Raw genomic sequence first — 21,235 nt, 5'->3', positions numbered from 1 at the left:
GATGTTTGCTAAAGTTACTCCCAGCAGCTGTAGAAGAGAATGCGTACGAGGAACTGAAGGAGAATCCTGTGTCCATCCTCCTGTTGCCTGACCCATAAATCTCAGCGCTGAGTAGGCACTTAGCGCCGGGCACTCCTTGCTTTGGTCTGCAGCACCAAATGTTTGATGAGAAGTGTTTGTTGTAGAGTCAGGATGAGCGGAAGGTGGATTGGAATCTACTGGTGGATCTTGGGGATAATTTAAAGGACAGCCCTGTACCTCAGTTGTGCTGACTGAGGGGTTCTAACAAATGGCTGAAACTACCCTACACTGCCGCCATGCAAGGTAAATGGACACTGCTGGGAAGATACGGTGCCGCCAGTCCAGGCCAGCATATTTCCTTTGCACAGCCCTGCAGCAGGGCCGTCTTAAGCATATCCGGCGCCATGGTTCAAAGATCCCTCCAGCACCTTTCCCCAGAGTTGTCGACCTTTCTCCAAGCTTCTGCGGGGATCGCTCTCCTCCCACGGAGGCTTGGGAAGGAAGCTGCACACCCACCAGCCATATGGTTGATGGGGCACAGCTGGCGGGCGTGCAGGGAAAGGGGAGGCCGCTGGCAAAGCCGCACAGCTCCCCCACTTGCAGGGGCGCCCCTGAGAGGCAAGCGCCCTGGCGCAACGTGCCAGTAAGCCCCATAGGAAAGACAGCTCTGCTCTGCAGCATATACTGGTTGCACCAAACATTGTACCCATGTAAACACTGAACTTGACCCCAGCAACAAGGCACACACACACACAGTGGGGGGAGAGAGAGGAGGCACTTCACACAAAGCAGCCCATCTCCAGAACGCACATAGGAAGGTGAAGCACATAGACAACAGGCTTTGGCTAGAACTCTTAACAGATACTTCGCCCTGGGATTCCAGATGCAAAGGCCGAAAAGTAAGCACTGCTCCCTCTGCCACAACTCAGAATGCCAGGACAGAGCACCCAGCATGGGTGAGCTAGGGGACGAGGCAACTGGCCACAAGGTATAGCTGCCACAACTGTCTCCAGTCTCCTCCCCAGCCCTTTGTTATATCAGATGCAAGTACTGAGTCTTGCAGAAGCTATATTGCGGCACTGCTCTGTTCTCCCATCAGCCAATAGCAATGTCTCCCAGTACGTTTCCGGCACGATTCAAAGTGTTGGTGCTGACCTTTAAAGCCCTAAACGGCCTCGGTCCTGTATACCTGAAGGAGCGTCTCCACCCCCATCGTTCAGCCCGGACACTGAGATCCAGCGCCGAGGGCCTTCTGGCGGTTCCCCCATTGCGAGAAGTGCGGCTACAGGGAACCAGACAGAGGGCCTTCTCGGTAGTGGCACCCGCCCTGTGGAACGCCCTCCCATCAGATGTCAAAGAGATAAACAACTACCTGACATTCAGAAGACATCTTAAGGCAGCCCTGTTCAGGGAAGTTTTTAATATGTAACGTTGTACTGTTTTTAAAACTTGATTGGGAGCCGCCCAGAGTAGCTGGGGAAACTCAGCCAGATGGGCAGGGTATAAATAATAAATTATGATGATGATGATGATGTCTCCCACACATGGTGAGCACTTGGCCACCATTCAGAGGTAAAACTCCCTGAACACCTCGCAGGCAGGTGTTCCTCCAACCATTGCCATTGCCCAGGAGCGCGTTGCCTTGAAAGGACATGGCCTGGGCACCTGGAGCAGTGCGCCCTTGTACACACCCAATTTCACTGCAATCCCCAGGGATGCAGGTGAAGGGAATCCCCGGCAGAACTCTCAGGTGGCACTTTTCTTCCTCAGTCTGGGTTCAGGAACTCTGGGCTGCTTCCTATACCCCATTCCATGCAGGCCATGAGGAAGATCCACCCATGGCCAGCAGCAGTGTCCACGATGCTCTCACCCAGCAATTGCTGGACTACAACTCCCATCATCCCTGACTAGCTAGGGATGGTGGGAGTTGTAGTCCAACAACAGCTGGGGATTCAAGTTTGAGAAACACCAAGGAAGAGAATCGCTCAGGGCTAGAGAAAGTATTCTGTAATGCTGTTCTTTAATATGGCATACGAACGAGGGGCTACCAATAGTCTGAAATGTCATTATATGGACATATAGAAATAATGCTTGGGAATCTTTTTGTAGCATAATCTCCGTTCTTTGCGTTGCACCACTTTATATAATTCTAAGGAATCCTTTTATGTGTATTGCTCTTCCATTCGTCAGTGCTGAGAAGACTGGATGTGAACAGGCAAACGGTCTTTACATTTATAAAGCTCTTAATCTGCCATGTAGTAATGGTTATGAAAGTTCTCTGAAAAGACAACCGCCTTATTTTTGCTACTGTGGGTACAGTATTTTTAAGTGTAACATTGTTCATGTGTCTCCCTTTGCTTTTTATGGCTTGGGTTTTATTTTAAACTATAGCCATGTGGTGCCCTTATTTTCATAGCTCAAGATTCAAATTTGTTATTTTACACTGTGTGGGAAGCTATTTTCATTCCGCCCTGTAAAAAACGTTTGCCAAGTGCTGAGCTTTCATGTAGATTGCCATTTGTTTTTCAATAGGATCCATTTGTAAGAGCCAATCCTCCCACCTCCAGCATGTTCCAGTCTTTCTATGAGTGTAGTTGCAAATGGCCTCTCTAGGCCAAACCCTCTCACGCTGCTTAGAAAGAATTCAAGAAAGGCATTGTGGTTTCTGTGAATTTGTGCAAAGCTACAGACTTTTCTGCAGTCACTTTCCCCTGTACTGCCCATGGCAGCCTCAACACACGAGGGGCAAAACCTAGGCATCTCCTTTCAGTGGCCTGCCTGGCCTCACCTGGTGGTTCCCAGTGCTCTCATTGCTGGCATGGTACTAATGACTGGGGAAGAGCCCATAAGAGGATGTGTAGTGCATGGAGCCCCTTGGTCAGTGATATGCATACATTTAGATAAAGGTAAAGGGACCCCTGACCATTAGGTCCAGTCGTTACCGACTCTGGGGTTGCGGTATTGGCCGAGGGAGCCGGTGTACAGCTTCCAGGTCATGTGGCTAGCATGACTAAGCCGCTTCTGGCAAACCAGAGCAGCGCACGGAAACGCTGTTTACCTTCCCGCTGGAGTGGTACCTATTTATCTACTTGCACTTTGACGTGCTTTCGAACTGCTAGGTTGGCAGGAGCAGGGACTGAGCAACGGGAGCTCACCCCATCGCGGGAGTTCGAACCGCCGACCTTCTGATCGGCAAGCCCTAGGCTCAATGGTTTAACCCACAGCGCCACCCGCGTCCCTATGCATACATTTATTTGGGCACAAATATGTAATTAAGAAGTGAAAAGAGATACAGATCTGCACTGGAAAGATTCTAAAACCATGAAATATGCAAACCGCAAGCAACCTTGATCATATAACATTAACTTAACAGCAACAATAGCAGAATATGGAATTGGCACTTAATTTAGTTAATGCTAGCACACCTAGGGCTCAGGAATAGCACAAGACACCACCTGTTACCTACATACACACACACACACACACACACACACACACACACCATTCAGTTTCTGTATCGTTGCAATTATTAGCGCTCCCTTTTTTGCCCAGTACTATTTCCCGCATGGTTGCAATTTTCTGCATCCGTCAGAAAGTTGAACAACCTGGTATTTTCCTCCTCTTGAAGAATTTATGCTCTCCTTTTGCATTGGGTGGTGCTGTGGTCTAAACCACAGAGCCTAGGGCTTGCCGATCGGAAGGTCAGCGGTTCGAATCCCCGCAATGGGGTGAGCTCCTGTTGCTCGGTCCCTGCTCCTGCCAACCTAGCAGTTCGAAAGCACTTCAAAGTGCAAGTAGATAAATAGGTACCACTCCGGCGGGAAGGTAAATAGCGTTTCCATGAGCTGTTCTGATTTGCCAGAAGGGACTTAGTCATGCTGGCCACATGACCTGGAAAAACGGTCTGCAGATAAACACCAACTCCCTCGTCCATTAAAGCGAGATGAGGCCAGAGCCGTCTGTGACTGGACTAAACGGTCAGAGGTCCCTTTACCTTTACCTTCTGCAATGACCGTGTAATGTGCTTGTTGTTGCATATCATAAATAAAATAACAATTTCACTGCAAGCACCCCCTGCAGAGCAGGAACAATGTTGAAGTTCAAGTAATGAGCCTTATGAACTGTAGAGCAGAAAATTGGCCTGACCTTCAATTATTTGAGTTCAAGCTAGCCAGAGAATGCATATGGGTTCTGGATTCACAAAAATAGATTAATGAATAAATTTAGCATTTGTTAATCTAATGTCAGTTTCATAGGATTTCAGAATCCTATGAATTAAGTCTGTTGCCATGTTTGCTGGCAATACTAAATTGTAGCTTAAAATAAACTTACCTTTGCTCTTTCCACACTCTGGACTATGCTCCAGGTGCTGAAACAAACCAGAAACAAACCAGACTCTGGCTTGCCACTCTATGTGAACCTGGGTTCACATACATCTCTCCAGACAAATGAGTGAAAACAAACCGCAAGCCCAGCAAAAAGCCAAACTCTGGCATTTTGGTTCCTGGCATATTTCTTCCCCCACACGGCACAGCCAGGAGTGTGTTCATGCTCATTAAACCAAAGTGTGTTTTAAACTATGCAGAGTCAGATTATAATGGTACAATTGGAGTGATTACACTTGCTGTCTGTCTGTCTGTCTTTCGGTCTCTCTCGCCTCTAACTTTCCTAGGAGAAGAGTTATGAAGCAAAATGTACAGGCAGCCTTCTAAAGCCAGAGGCTACATTTTTGGGCCAGTGAGCACATTCTGAATTTTGATAAAATGCTGTGGTTGCCAGTGACAAAATTGCTGCCATGGGGTGAGGGGTGGGCGGGTGGGATAAAGCAACTTGTGCTCACAAGTTCAGTTACTCCGTAGATTTGCCTAATGCCCTTATGACATGGACAGCCTTCATTTTCCTTATAATCCCTAACACGGAATTTGCATTTTTCACAGCTGCCACACACTGGGTCAACCTCTTTGTCAGGCTCTCCACTACAACCCTTGTTCCTGGTCAGTCACTGCCAGTTCAGACCCTGTGACACATGTGAAACTGAGAAATTTTGCCCTCACATGCATCCCTTTACACTTGTTCAGATTGGATGGCATTTGCCATTTCCCCGCCCAGTTTGGAGAAATCTTACTGGAGCTCTTCACAATTCCCATTTTGTTTTAACAACCCTGGACAATTTAGTGTCACCCTCAAACTCACTGCTCAGTCCTAACTTTAGAATGTTTATGAACAAGTTAAAAAGCACACGAGCCAATATTAATTATGCAGCTCTTCCCTGCAGACAACTCATCTGTACATACCTCCCTCTCACTCTCCCATTCTCATCCAGGACACATACAAAAGAAGGGCCTGCCATATAAACCCCCCAAAATCACAAGGGTCATTGGTGATTCCTATGATTCGTGAACCAGCATGGCTGCTTCTGTTTTTCAGTGTTTTTCAATGAGCTTTCAAGTCAGAACAGTTGATGAGTGAGTTGCTTGGATAGCAGGCTGTAGCTATCCCCGAGGTCTTAAAAAGTGGATGTTTTTAACCCCCTTTTAGTGGTGGCCCCAACCCACCTTAACCTGGCTTTGAAGCTATGATTTAACACTGCGGAAACCAATCCATTGGATTGTCTTCGTGACTTGCACCAATGCCTTTTTTAAATGGTGGTAAACATCCTTTTGCCCCCAGTTTCACCCTGCAGTGTTTCTGGCAATTTCATCCACTTGGGCTCCTGTGTCTCAAAAGAAACACATCTCAGGTATCACATTAATTAGATTGGTATGAGATTATGGCTTACAAATTGCTGTTTTTGGATACAGATTCCTTATCCATTTTAAACTTCAGCAGTTAGCATGTAATAATATACCATAGTAGTCAAGTTCTCGCAGAAGAGTAGGCAAAAAAATGTTTATTAAAATAGATTGCAATCCCAGAAGCAGGAAATTTAATATTATTAATAAAAACAGGTGGCATTATTCGGAATGTTTTCACTATATACCACTTCATTCATAACACAGTATTTAAAAAGCCCTGCTTGTGTTTTTTGTCTCAGTATAGCATAAATCTTTTTCTCTGCGGAATTGTTATCTGTAATGGAAAGAGTAGCTCAAATTAGCACCATGACGGGGTTCAGGGCAAAAAAAAAGTGTTCTTGTAGCTATGGCAAGTTATGACAAGATACTGCTTCCCTTTTCTGTTGCATATGTTGGGTCTGTAGAAGGACCGTGGGACTCCTTTAGGCCAGGCAAGGGAAACCTGTGGCCCTTTAGGGCTACAACACCTATGAGCCATAGAATCATAGAATAGTAGAGTTGGTAGGGACTCTGGTGGTCATCTAGTCCAACCCCCTGAAATGCAGGAATCTCAACTAAAGCATCCGCAACAGATGACCATCCAACCTCTGCTTAAAAAACTGCCTAGGAAGGAGAGCCTACCACCTTCTGAAGGTGTCCGATCCACTGTCGAACAGCTCTTAACAGCCAGAAAGTTCCACCTGATGTTGAGCCAGAATCTCCTTTCTTGTAACTTGAATCCATTGGTTCCGGTCCTACCCTCCAGAGCAAGAGAAAACAAGTTTGCTCCGTCTTTCATGTGACAGCCCTTCAGATATTTGAAGATGGCTATCATATCTCCTCTCCTCGTTTCCAGGCTAAATATACCCAATTCCCTCAACTGTTCCTAATGAGACTAGGTTTCCAGAACTTTGATCATATTGGTTGCCCTCCTCTGCACACCTTGCAGCTTGTCAACATCCTTCTTAAATTGTAGTGCCCAGAATTGGAGGCAGCATTCCAGGTGTGGTCTGACCAAGGCCGAAAAGAGTAGTACAGTCATACCTCATGTTACGTTTGCTTCAGGTTGGGCGTTTTCCGGTTGCGTCCCGCGGCGACCCGGAAGTACTGGAAAGGGTTACTTCCAGGTTTTGATGCTCACGCATGCGCAGACGCACAAAATGATGACACGTGCATGCGCAGAAGCGGTGAATCACAATCCGCGCATGCGCAGACGCGGGTTGCGTTCTGCTTATGTTGTGAATGGGGCTCTGGAACGGATCCCGTTCGCAACCAGAGGTACCACTGTACTGTTACTTCCCTTGACCTGGACGCTATTAAGGGGGGGTTCTTTTCTGCAGCAGAGCCTTTTCTTAAAAGAGATGTGGTTCCTTTGTTCAAAAAATTAATGGGTTCAAGATGAAGCCACAGGGAGAGCACAATAAGGCAAGGTGTGTAGGTATAATGAAACAATACACCTTGACAAGATACCCACATTCTTCAGGGCAGGCCCATTCTTAATTGGCCCACCAAGGGATCCAGAGATCTTGGCCTTGTATGTCAGGCTAATGTAAATTGAACATAAGCAAAGAGGTTTCAAGATTGTCTTGCCATGATTGCAATAGGAAGCAAAGTATGATTTGGACCTTGCTTTGAGGTTTCCTAACAAATGTCTAAGTGGCGTTGTGCTAGATCTTTCATTTATTCCTGAGAGAATTCCTCATTAAGGTTTTTCAAGCCTGACCAGATTACCTCACTTTCCCTCTCCTCTCATTCCTTGCCCACCCTTTCTCGTTCTCCTCTTTATTCGCTCACACCCCTTGTTCTTTTAAAGAGTTGCGCTATTCCTAGGAGTTGTGCTTTGAGCCAGCAGCTGCATTAATGATGCTTGCTGATTGCTTCATTCTACACACACACACACACACACACACACACGGTCTTTGAAGTGCGCTCAGGTCTCAGGCTTTAGTTCAAAGGTCACTTTGTTTATTTATGCAAAGCTGGTTCATCTGTGAAATGGGGCTTTCAAGGTCCCTGACATCAAAAGCGCCAAAGCCAGCCACAAGCCAGTCAGTGCAGGCACTGGCATTGTCCCATTACAAATCTGAACTACTATGTGGACTGCAGAGAAACGTTGGGCTTGTGTTTTTAGCTGAATAAACGAGTCCTGACCAGAATCTGTTGCTAGCTTAAACCACGTTGCTCACTGCTGTCTAAAGCAAAGATCTTATGAAAGCCAAGTACAAATCTTTCTGTTCCAGACTCAGGAATAGCTTATAAACTTTTTTTGTTCAGATTTATCCAAAACCAAACATGTGTTGTTGTTTTTTCCTGTTCAAAACAGCTAGCAGAATACCTGTCAATATGACGCATACCCCCCAACAGTTCTCCGATGAAAATAGTAACATCCTATTCCATCAACAACAACAACAACATCATCATTTTACTATTTATACCCCACCCATCTGACTGGGTTGCCCAGCCATTCTGGGTGACTTTCAGCATATATAAAAACATAACAAAACATTAAACAGCTTCCCTATACAGGACTGCCTTCAGATGGCTCTGGGGTCAGATGACTCCATACCCTCCCAACATTTCTCTGATGAAAATAAGGACATCCTAAGGATAAGTGGGGCATTCCAGGTCCAAATCAGAAACTGGGATGGCTTCTGTAAATCCAGGACTGTCCCTGGAAAATAGGGACACTTGGAGAGTCTTGTGCATCTTGGAGGGACAGCCTATAGAGACCCTTGCTTCTGGCTGCACCATGGTCAGATCTGTGTGAGATCTCCTTGCGGGATCCCTGTCAGTGGGCCTGGGCCAGTAAAGGGTAGGTTTTGCTCCAGCCGCAATACTCTTAAGTACAGTGTGTTCCTTTCCCCCATAGGAGTGAATAATAATAATAATAATAATAATAATAATAATAATAATAATTTATTATTTATACCCCGCCCATCTGGCTGGGTTTCCCCAGCCACTCTGGGCGGCTTCCAACAAAACACTAAAATACAATAACCTATTAAACATTAAAAGCTTCCCTAAACAGGGCTGCCTTCAGATGTCTTCTAAAAGTTTGGTAGTTATTTTTCTCTTTGACATCTGGTGGGAGGGCGTTCCACAGGGAGGGCACCACTACCGAGAAGGCCCTCTGCCTGGTTCCCTGTAACTTGGCTTCTCGCAGCGAGGGAACCGCCAGAAGGCTCTCGGCATTGGACCTCAGTGTCCGGGCAGAATGATGGAGGTGGAAATGTTCCTTCAGATATACTGGACCGAGGCCGTTTAGGGCTTTAAAGGTCAGCACCAACACTTTGAATTGTGCTCAGAAACATACTAGGAGCCAGTGTAGGTCTTTCAAGACCGGTGTTATATGGTCTTGGCGGCCGCTCCCAGTCACCAGTCTAGCTGCCACATTCTGGATTAGTTGTGGTATCTGGGTCACCTTTAAAGGTATCCCCACATAGAGCGCATTGCAGTAATCCAAGCGAGAGAGAACCAGAGCATGTACCACTCTGGCGAGACAGTCTGCGGACAGGTAGGGTCTCAGCCTGCATACCAGATGGAGCTGGTAAACAGCCGCCCTGGACACAGAATTGACCTGTGCCTCCATGGACAGCTGAGAGTCCAGAATGACTCCCAGGCTGCGCACCTGGTCCTTCAGGGGCACAGTTACCCCATTCAGGAACAGGGAGTCCTCCACACCCGCCCGCCTCCTGTCCCCCAAGAACAGTACTTCTGTCTTGTCAGGATTCAACCTCAATCTGTTAGCCGCCATCCATCCTCAAACCGCCTCCAGACACTCCAGAATGGCAGCCATTAGCTGATATGGGAGAAAGTAAAGGCTTGCACTCAAGTACACCATTACTGCTGCTGAAGACCAGCGCTCCCCTGTCTGTACAACAGCAGCTATATGGGCCACTCCGCCCATTTGCATAAGGCAGGCATCCCCGAACTCTGCCCTCCAGCTGTTTTGGGACTACAATTCCCATAATCTCTGACCACTGGTCCTGTTAGCTAGGGATGATGGGAGTTGTAGTCCTAAAACAGCTGGAGGGCCAAATTTCAGGATGCCTGGCATAAGGCATTACAAGATTGATATCCTTTGTCCCCTTCCAGGTGTGGAGGGTCCTGCAGCAGATTGTTCCAGGATGAGGTCCTCTTCTGGTCAGCAAGCAAAAGTGCAGGCAGAGCTATTCTCAACGATATTCCCTTGGGCTTTTTTGCACAATCTCTTCCAGAGCAGGATTAGTTAGGGACTACTTTGGAATCTCCTCTAGGGGCTTTCTTTCTTTCTTTGCTGCCCTCAAACTTGGGAGTCTTCTCACCTCCAAAAGTGGCATCGGGATTACTGGCTTTGTCGCTATATCCTCCAGAATGAATGGATAAACCATAATATTTTTTTGATAGCCTGTGACCCTGGTACGAAGCCACATTGGCCAGTGGTAATGAGTAATTTTCTCCCACACACATATACATGGGCTTAATTATGTATACTACTAATCATAATAATAATAATATCCATTTTGAGGCTATAATCTTCACATTTTTTGCTTAATTTGGGCCCAGGAGTGCTCAAATTTAATGACTAGAAAAGATTCATAACTTTTGGAAGCGTGGCTGAAAAGGTGCAGATCAGATATTACAGTCAAACCTCTTCTTACATCCGCCTCTGCTTGTGTCCATTTCGCCCAACGTCCGCTGCAAACCCGGAAGTAACTGGCGGGTTTGCCGCCATCTGCACATGGGCAGGAGCGGTGATCACCTTTCATACATGCGCAGAAGTGGGCAATTGCCGCCTGCACCTGCTCACAACGCTGCCTCTCCCAGCGACCCGTTTCGACCTCTGGATGGACCTCCGGAACGGATTATAGTCACAGGTAGAGGTTCCACTGTACTTTTGATTTTAATTGTGGATAAAATTGTCCATAAAGGCCAAAGTGTGGTATGTGTTCATAGAGGATAAAGTGTGTATAACATATACTAAAATTTTCTTCATTAAGCCTGCTATCTGATACTGATCAATCATATCTCTGTTGAGGTAGCATTCCTGGTGTAAATCAATAGCGCTACTCCAGTCAGCAGCCTGCCTTCCGAATATGTAGACCTCTAAATGTCAGCACCATCTTAAAGCTACTCCTTGTTGACTGCCAACAAGACTGATAATTTTAATATGTTCCTCCAAGTCGACATCATCTGTTCATCTCAGGTGGTAATGACCACCCCATTTTTAGACACCTGGCCCATACACTAGTACTGGAGAAGTTAACCACCTGCTTGCCTTCTCTCCTGCCTCACTGGAGATGAGTACACATCGATTTCTTATGGATACAAGGCCAATTGAAGATGCTTAGCTAGCTGAGGTCTAAGATGTGGATGGACTAGGATGTTCACATATGAAGTACAGTATATAACAACAAAGGTCCGTATAGTAAAAGCTATGGTTTTCCCCGTAGTTATGTATGGAAGTGAAAGCTGGACCATAAAGAAGGCTGATCTCCGAAGTATTAATGCTTTTGAATTATGGTGCTGGAGGAGACTCTTGGGAGTCCCATAGACTGCAAGTAGATCAAACCTCTCCATTCTTCAGGAAATCAGCCCTGAGTGCTCACTGGAAGGACAGATCCTGAAGCTGAGGCTCCAATACTTTGGCCACCTCATGAAAAGAGAAGACTCCCTGGAAAAGACCCTGATGTTGGGAAAGATGGAGGGCACAAGGAGAAGGGGACGACAGAGGACGAGATGGCTGGATAATGTTCTCAAAGCTACCAGCATGAGTTTGACCAAACTGCGGGAGGCAGTGGAAGACAGGAGGGCCTGGCGTGCTCTGGTCCATGGGGTCACGAGGAGTCGGACACGACTAAACAACAACAACAACAACAAAACATAACATCAGCACAGTTGCTCTAAGACCAAGCCAAGCAATCCATCAGATGATTCCAGGCAATTCATCTGCTGCCTTTTCCATAGAAAGTATGGCTGTTAGGAGGATTTGGGGCAAGTAGAAGGATCTGGTTAACCCTTACCTCCCCAACACACATTCTTTCAACAAGGACAGAGATTTCTAATGTCCTCTCAAATCCCCCCCCCCCCATTTCTCTTCTAATTTGCACATGGGATTCAACTAAGATATATCAATTTTGTAATGTTAATTCTGGCGTATTAAGCTTTGTCCTCAGGGTATTCTGGAGTCTTTGCCTTCCTCCTTTCAATTTTCAGTGGAAGTCAAAATTTAACTATTTAGCAGAATTTTATTGCTTTTCCTAGCAGGGTTCTTTGTGACTACTTGGAATTCAAGGGAGAAAAATTTCTTCTCAGCTATAGCAAAAAAGAAGCAGCAATGAACAAGCTGGTGCCTCCATTATACTGCCACTAAAGCTATGGAAAGTTTGTTGCTAGCCAGAAAGGACAGCTGGTTTGCCTTTCTGTAAGGTCTGCGTTTGCAGCTAAATCTGCCATTCTTTGTTTTCCAATAAACTGATGAAATTCAAAGGCAGAAGAACTAGAAACCAACTACAGAGAGTGCACTAGAAAATATAACGTGAGCCTCAAACAAAAAAAAGCAAACACCTCAATTAACTTAATATTAGGGAAACAACCAATTCTGCAAACATGGTTTCTAAATGTTAAGCACAGAGTTATTGCAGCAGTTCACATTGGTTGATCTGCTCTGTTTGTTTTTCTTCAAGTTCTAGGATCTAGGCGTCTCAACTGTGGCAATTGCATCAGTTTCAATCAGGGCATCAATGGAATCTCTTGAGATACCACCCTGAAAACACATCCCATTATCCCAGCTGCCAAAATGAGTAATGAAAACATGCAAGTGTGAATGTTTGCTGTTGTGCATTTTGTTCCTACCATGTAATATCCCCTTTCCCCATCCCTTTCGTATGCCTCTTACCAGTTCCCAGACCCAGAGCTTTCTCACCGAAACCATCTAAGGAGCTTTGCACATGGCTAGTCACCTTCTTCTGTATGCATATAACTCGCTAGATTGGTCTGTATTGTTGGGCTTTCTGTGGACCCAACAAGATGTGCATCTAAATGCATATTTAAGCACAGATTCTGTCTTATCTGCGATACTTTGCTTTCAGTGGAACACTGGGGTGAGCATCCAGGTGCAGGGCCATCTTTACCCAGGGGCGCAAGGGGTGCAGTGCACCCGGGCGCCAAATTCTGGGGGGCGCCAAATGTATACCTACTGTATACCGGTCCCTCTCAATTGGCGGCAGTGAAAAGCAATGGAGCAAAAGTCCTCCTCTCCCTGCTCTTCCTTCGCTCTGCTACTCCGTAGCGTCTAATATTCCTGACGAGTCAGGAATCAAAAGCAGTTATTTCCGCTGCGTAGTTGTTACAGGTGAGCAATTTTCCTCCCCCCCCCCAAAGTGAACAACTTGAGCTTTTTGGGGGGGGGAGCCAAACAGTGAGTTCACCCCCTCCCTAAAAAATCTGGGGACAGCTAAACTAAATTTGGGGGCGCTGGGTGGATCGTTGCACCCCATATGCATATGCTAAAGACGGCCCTGTCCAGGTGTTTATCTTGATAGGGATTAGAATGCACATTGGCATTTTCATCCAAGTGAACATTCAGTTTGATAGCAAGGAAGAGAAGGATAGGCAGCCAGTTTAATTAGATGCATATTAGCAACAGCACCTTTTCAAGTTCCTGGGAAAAAGGGGTAGTAGCTGTGGTTTGGAAAATGCATGCATGAAGACTCATAATTTCTGATTTACTGTGCTGCTTTAAACTGTGAAGGGCTTCAAGTGGCTAGGAATAAGCCGGAGTATTTGCCCAATAGAGAAGGCTTAATGTGTTTTAGAGCTCTTTAACTTTGCGGGCTGAGGATGGGAAGAATGATGTTTGGGGAAAGCATGAGGCAGCTTTATAAAATGATGTCGTCGTGAGTTGGATTGGCATTATTTCACGCAATGTGTAATGGACATGGAATTCCCTACTATGTTTCCTTAAAAAAAGATTTAAAAAATTGAGGGAGGGTGCACCCTAATTTCACACACTTTTCACATGAAAGGAAGACCACTAAAAATGTTTAGGGAAATACTTTAAACGACACTAGATCTCTTGATGGCAGAGAGCTGCTCTTTTGGAATGGCCTTGTTGTTGTTTTGTATCAAATATGTGGAGATATTAGCCTTTGCCTCATTCTTCCTTCGCCTCTCGTTCCACATGATGTCATTGACTGGCTGGCTTCCGAGTAGTGGTGGGAGACTCCAGCTGAGGAGCCCTCAAGGGAAGAAGGCTCAGAGCTCGGAGGTTGGTGGTGGGACGACGAATGGCCAGAGGGAGAAGATGGAGAAGACTGGGAGGAGGAGGTGTCGGGAGCTGTAGAAGTAACCAGGTTTTGTGAGCAGGAGGAGTCTGTGCCAGAGGAAAGAGCAGAAGCAGAGGCAAAAGTGGAGGCTGGAAAGCAGGGGGAGCAAGAGGCAGGGATGAATCAGGCTGGTGAAGAAGCTGGGGGGGGGGTCTCCCTCTCCTCCTGTGACCAGCTCCCCTCCTTCCCCCATGTCTCCCAGAACCCGCAGAGGTATAAAGAGGGCGGGGCAAAGACAGGCATCGCGGCATAGTCTCAGATTGCTAGGGAAGTACCCAGGGGAGGAGGGAATTTAAGACAGCTGTGGGAAAGTAGGGACCTTAGTCCCCATAACTGCCTCATAGGGGCAGTATCTACCAGGAGAGTTGTTGTGCTCTCTAGGCCTAGCCTCCTGAGTCTACCTTGTTTTCTTGAAAAAGCCCATGGAACTACAGTAGAGAAACAGAGACAGACAAAAACACAGAGAGATCGTGAACAGAAAAACAGAGCAACACCAAGCTTTGTGGGAACTTTGATCTAACTCAGGATGCTTTGTTGACTTAATGGCTCAACATGGATAAGGATAAACTCACTCCAAATCGCCATGATTCACTTCATTATTTAGCCCCAGTGCACACAGTATTTACTGTGGTTTCCTATGAGACCTAAGCCATCACAGGTGGTTGTTGTTGCTGGATCTGCCTGTCCCAAGACAATGGGGTGTTCCTCCAGGGATGAAGTCAAACTGCTGTGTTAGTAGCAGCAAAGTGACCTCCCTGGGGCACAGATCTGGGCAGTGTGTATGGAGGTCCTGGGCTGCCCAGAAGACAAGACCACCCCCTTCTTGGCCTTGCCGATGTGGTCCCAAGGAAAGCAGAGTGATGCATTTGACACCAGCTTGGCTGAAAAAGTTTCTAGAAGGAGACGTACAAGAAGCCATCCAACCACCTTAGGGACTCCAGATTTGTGTAGGGCTTACTCTTTAGCCTCTTCTTCTCCCAAAGACTTTCTCACGAATGAGTGTAGCCGCAAGGCAGCAGAGGTTTAGGGATCAGAGTTTTCCTTCCCAGGCTGACAAGTAGGATCCAGGAAACACAATGTTGTATTTTATGAGAAAGCGTGTTCTCCTTCATGGAGAGCACGTGTTGCGGTGGGGGCCGCCAGGACACTCCAAAGTTGGGGGGCGGGCTAATTGATCGTTGGCCACTGATGCGATTGGGGCTTCCCTTGTTGTTGGGAAGAAGTTAATGTTGCCATTTATTGATTGACAGCCAGAAATAGTAAAACTCCTTGCACGAGGCTACGGCTTCCTTTTTTCGCCCGTGCATCGGATTGCCCGTCCCTCCCTCCCTAGAATAGGGTTGTTCGCTTTGACCTTGCTATGCCTGTCATGGGGTCATCTGTTCTTGGGGCAGGGGCCCGGTAGGAATTTTGTCCATCTGGCTGATTGGCTGGGGTCATTTGGTTTTTGCCTACTGCGTAGCAAATCGTCACAACTTGCAATGTTGCGGTTAGGCATTGGTTTATGGTTTGGTTGGTTGAGGGGCATGGATTGGCTGTGCCTGCCCCTCTAATGCTGCTGCTGCAAGGGATTCCGTTAAAGGAATCAGGGGCTAACCATTGCTTGTCCACTCTGTCAAGGGGGCTCGGGCCATAGCAATGAGCTCCTGGTTGCATTTGGGGTGAGGGCAGGTTCCCTGCTCCGCGTAACCCCCAAGTGTATTCCCCCATTCTGACTTTTGCATCGTGCGGAATGTCAGTCTGTCCCCCATGGTGGGGGCAGATAGTCGCAACCAATGCCTACGCAACCACTCACAAATTTGTATTTTAATAAAGTTGTGGCCAAAATTATGCCAAAAATCTTAAACAAAAACTTCTGTGTGATGTGTGAGTTATTGGGGGTGGACCTGGGGACCTCGACACACAACAATCAGCTGATCCCACCTCCACAATCATTTATTCCAATTAAAAAACCCCAAACTGCTTGACTGAGATTTGCATTGAGTTCCTTTTCCTAGGAATCTGTTATGATAACTGTACTAACAGAACAATGTGCAAATTTACTTTCATGGGGAAACACCACACTTCTCAATAACTATGAGCACCTTCTGAAACGTTCTGGGGATTTCAAGGAAGTCATCTTGCTTGCCATACAGGCACAGATAAATCCATGACAACTGCTCCCTTGTCTTTAAGCTGATCCAATTATGTAGTGCAAAAGTCTACTGCATGCAAACTGATTATGTTTCAGTTGCTACTGTAACCAATAAATATGTGTAATTGTCCGTATACAGTGCTGCAAAATCAAAATTGATTTCATTCCCTTCTTGCAGTGATTTAAATCCATCCACCCTGTAAATGAGCATAAAGGTTAGATTGTAGATTTCTTTATTTTTACGCAGCAACAGTGTTCACCTTCTCTACATTTCAGCAGTCACCTCTGGCACAATCCCTCCTCCCCCACTCCAGCAAATGTTGGCCTTCCCCTGCCATGATGTTTTCTGAAACCCTTCTGTTCAATATATTCACCTTATCTGCATTTTTAATTCACCCACGCCCATCCTTCAAACTTTTTATTTTTGGGGGAGAGCTTTCCTGATTCTTGCATGCAGCGCCACAGTTTGAGGATTTGGCTGGATAACGAGCAGCGATCTTCAAAGGATCTGGCGCATTCACAGCAATTTGGTTCACATGAAAGGCTTGGCAGCCTGTCAAGTGCAGCTGAGAATGCCAATTAGTTGGTGTGCATGAGTGGAGTTGGGGGCGGGAGGGGGCTGCACTCTGGTAGGCATACTGTAACATGAGGCTGGAGACAAAAGAGGGGAGTCCAGCCTTGCTATACAGGGCTGGGCAGGATTAAGTTCTAATTGACAAAACCTCTGCTTAAAATCTGCAAGGAAGTCCTGTGGGCATTTAATGGATCTTTTTACTGTCTTCCCCTGTAGGATTTCAGGGCTCGGCTCTGCGTTTTCAAAATCCTCGTTTCCAGCATATTATTGCCATATGTCGGTTTGCTTTGCTACTAGCTACCTGTAACAAACAGCTCCAAATATACCCCGAATGGTTCCTTATAAATTTCTTTTTGAGTTGCAGAAACTTGCAATGGTAAAATCTGCAAGCAATTTCCAGTTTTGAGAAGTGAAGTAGGCAGAACTCTGCTGCTCTGTGTTGGGAGCATTTTCTAGAGCATCCTCAAGAACACTAGGCCATTGTATCTTTGGTGTGGGATGCACCCGGTTGCTTGTTCTTCCTTTTAGAACCTCCACTGCATCCTGATTTTAGAAGGACAAAGTACAAGATGCAGGTCTTGTCAGAGTTGCCCTTGCATGGGACATACAGAAGGGTAGACTGAGGCACCAGTTACCTAGTCAGCTCACTAGGCTCAGGAGCAGTCGGCATGTCTGTGTTGGTGCCACAGAGATGGCCTAAAAACAGTAGCAGCCATCCCCCTTACCAAGATGGAACAGAGCAGGGGGACAGCAACAATGGGGTGGCGCTTTCTTTCTTTTATGCATAAGGATAGTAATTTATTACATGCACATCCTGCCTTTTCTGGGGAGCTCAAAGTAACATACATGGTTCCCCACGTTATCCTCCCAACCACCTGTGAAATACTGTATTTTTCACTCCAAAAGATGCACCAGACCATAAGGCGCACCTAGTTTTGGGAGGAGGAAAACAAGAAAAAATTATTCTGAATCCCAGAAGCCAGAACAGCAAGAGGGATCTGGCTTCTGGGATACCGTGTGGCTGTTCTGGCTTCTGGGATAACCGCGCCAAGCCTCTTCAGGGCAGCGGGATGAAGGCTCCCCCTGCCCGAAGAGGCCGCACACGGCTAAGACAGAAGCCAGGACGGCGCATCGCTGAAGGGGCACTGTGCAGTTCTCCCTCTCTGAGAGGGAGAACTGCATAGCGCCCCTTCAGCGAAGCTGAAGAAGGAACAGAAGGAGACCCTTCTGTTCCTCCTCCGGCTTCCAGGACAGGCGCTGCGCAGAGAGGGAGAGCTGCACAGCACCCCTTCAGCGAAGCGGAAGGAGGAACAGAAGGGGCTCTACCTCTCTGCGTAGCGCCATTCACTCCATAAGACGCACTCAACATTTCCCCTTACTTTTTAGGAGGGAAAAAGTGCATCTTACAGAGCGAAAAATACGGTAGGTCAAGCTGAAAGGTGGTGAAGTGGCCAAGGGTCACCAAGAGAGTGTTATGTCTGAGCAAGGATTCGAAGCGAGGTCTCCCCACACCTTGTCTAATACTCATAAGCACAACAACATCTGCTTTGTCCTCAATAAAGTAACATTCAGCACTGATGCTTTCCCTTCGCCACAGCTTTTCCCCACTGCTGGTCTCCCAAACGGTTTCATTGGCTCAAATAAGCACAGATTTATAGAAAGGCACCATGTAAGCTTCAAAATAAATAAAGCAGTTTTTCACTTCCTGGATTTTTCTGAATTCTGTGAAATGTTGCCTCCAACATGGCCGGTTCCCAGAAGTCTCAGTTGCCTCCTCAGCTATAATTTTGATTTATGCCATCATTTGCAAGGAGTGTAAAACAGTTCCATCTCCTCCTTGGGAACGCCAGTCGGTAAACATAAACAAAAGGGCTTTGGTTCGCTATTAATGGAAGCATTAATTAATCTCCCATCATGTTAGTAGCCAGCTGAAAAGCTAAAAAAACAGGAAAGAAACTGAACTGGCAGCAGGTAGCAAAAACATATTCAGCGTGTTGGAATGTGCCATTTAATTCAGTTCCTGCAAAAGCACAGCTGCGTTCCAGTTCAGATGCTGCTTTATGATGTTTTAAACTGTTCCTCCTTTCCCTGTCGTTGAATCTAGATGATGCAAGTTCAGGAAGAGAGAGTCTAGCGCCCGAAGTTCCAAATAGTGAATCTGAAGATCATTCTGGAAAGCTCTGGGGTAAGCAAAGACGCATTCAATTTTACTAGCTATGTTATGGCTAGAGGATAAGAAGACGGAACACAGTTCCAGTTAACAGGGACGTCACTGGCAAGATATTATTCCTGTGGAACAAACACATATTGCAGCCAAATAGACTTCGACTGATGTCTTTTTTAATGTAGTTAAGATTTATTATTGTAAATAATTACCGTATTTTTCGCCCTATAGGACGCACTTCCCCCCTCCAAAAATGAAGGGGAAATGTGTGTGCGTCCTATGGGGCGAATGCAGGCTTTCGCTGAAGCCTGGAGAGCGAGAGGGGTCGGTGCGCACCGCCGGGCTCCCAAGGCTTGCGGATAACAGCCTGCAGCCCGAAACCCGGGGAGCGCAGTGGAGCGCGCCCCGGGCTTCGGGCAGATATCCGCAAGCCTGGGGAGACCGGTGGGAGTTCCTGCCGGGCTCCCAAGGCTTGCGGATAGCAGCCTGTTCTGGGGGCTGGGGTCGGGGGAAGCTCGGGCTTCCCCAGCCCCGCGCCTGGGGGGGGGGAATAATTTTTTTCTTTATTCCCCCCCCCAAAAAAACCTAGGTGCGCCCTATGGGCCGGTGCGCCCTATAGGGCGAAAAATACGGTAGCTGATGTGAATCTTCCTTTTGACAGTTCGGGTGGCCATTTCAATGTCTGACCATTTAACGGCATTATGCTCGCACCTTGTGTTTTTGGCAGAATCTGCATTCTCATATTTCAAACTCTCCTTGCCAAAATATCTGCATTGTTGCAATAGGGTGATCTTTCTTTCTATCTGTATTTTCGTGACATTTTAACCTGTAACATCAGTTCACCTCTGTGTCTTGTTTAATGACTCTTTAAACAACCTTGAAGTTTCTAACCCATGATGCACTGCAGTAATAAGGTAGACACAGAGGGACAAATACATCAAGACTATTTACCTAAGCTGAGTAATTGTTTAAATTGGTGTGCAATCAATACCTGCTACAGTTCAAACTGACAGCTGAGTTTTCCACACACACACAAAAACAACACAAAAATATGAGAGACACTATTGCAAAGTGGAAATCCTCCAGCTGGTTTTGCAGATAACTAAGAACCACCACACGCTCCGCAACGTAACATCTGTGTTTGCTGTCTGTTTTCTCTTAGAAACACTTGTTTTTAAAATAGCAGAAAAGATTTTATAAAGTCAAGTCATGGCATGAGCAATCACCAGTGAAATAAAATGTAATAATGCTACCAGAAAAACAATCACAACTTTGTATTTCTAAATGTTATCCTTTGCTTTTGTCAGATATTTTGCTTGTATACAGGGATCTAACAGCTAGTCAGGAAACGCATATGGCATACCATGTTAGCACACGGCATCTTTTAGTTGTTTAAATTATTTGGCTTCCCATGATCCGGGCTGAATAATGGGGATGAAGGCGCTCCTTCAGGTACACTGGGCCAAGGCCATTTAGGTCAGCACCAACACTTTGACTTGTGCTCAGAAACATACTGTGAGCCAGTGAAGATCCTTTAGGGCCGGTGTTACCGTATTTTTTGCTCTTTAAGACTCACTTTTTCCCTCCTAAAAAGTAAGGGGAAATGTGTGCACCGTCTTATGGAGCGAATGCAGGCTGCGCAGCTATCCCAGAAGCCAGAACAGCAAGAGGGATTGCTGCTTTCACTGCGCAGCGATCCCTCTTGCTGTTCTGGCTTCTGAGATTCAGAATATTTTTTTTCTTGTTTTCCTCCTCCAAAAACTAGGTGCGTCTTGTGGTCTGGTGCGTCTTATAGATTGAAAAATACAGTATATGGTCCCGGCGGCCACTCCCAGTCACCAGCCTGGCTGCCGCATTCTGGATTACAAAGCAAATTCCCAGGGATGTGTAGTGGAACACTTGAAAAAAAGAACATGAAATACGAGGTGCTTTATACAAAAATCCTTTGACCCTTTTGGTCTAGCTAGCAAAGCTTCAGCAAATTATACAGATTTTGGAGCAGGTGTTTACAGAAAAGAAAGGTAACTCCCCCTTTCATTGCCTTTCTTTCTTTCTTTCTTTCTCTCTTTCTTTCTTTCTCCTTTGTTAACTTGGCATCCTTTCTTCACCCCACCCCCATTTGCATTCCATTTTTTTTTTCCTGAGGGAGAAATTTCACAACTGTTTGATCTGGCTTCAGTGTAACATACAGAGAAATGGAGAGCAGCTTAGGTGAGGCAGGTAATCACTTTACCTATTAGAGAGAGAGAGAGCGCGCAAGCA

General features: G+C 46.3%; 1 protein-coding gene across 2 annotated transcripts in view; it reads left to right on the top strand.

Annotated features, from left to right (window-relative positions):
* FGFRL1 (fibroblast growth factor receptor like 1) overlaps positions 1 to 21,235 on the top strand; it is a 175,282-nt gene that overhangs the window by 135,406 nt on the left and 18,641 nt on the right. For both annotated transcript variants that reach the window (XM_081005563.1, XM_081005564.1), the window contains exon 4: positions 18,914 to 18,994. In XM_081005563.1, coding sequence (XP_080861689.1) covers positions 18,914 to 18,994 — 81 coding nt within the window. The remainder of the gene's footprint in view (positions 1 to 18,913; positions 18,995 to 21,235) is intronic.

The sequence above is a fragment of the Podarcis pityusensis genome, assembly GCF_964106645.2.
Source record: "Podarcis pityusensis genome assembly, chromosome: 5".
Classification (NCBI taxonomy): Eukaryota; Metazoa; Chordata; class Lepidosauria; order Squamata; family Lacertidae; genus Podarcis; species Podarcis pityusensis.
The sequence above is the reverse complement of the archived record's forward strand: the minus strand, read 5'-3'. Positions and strand labels throughout refer to the sequence as shown.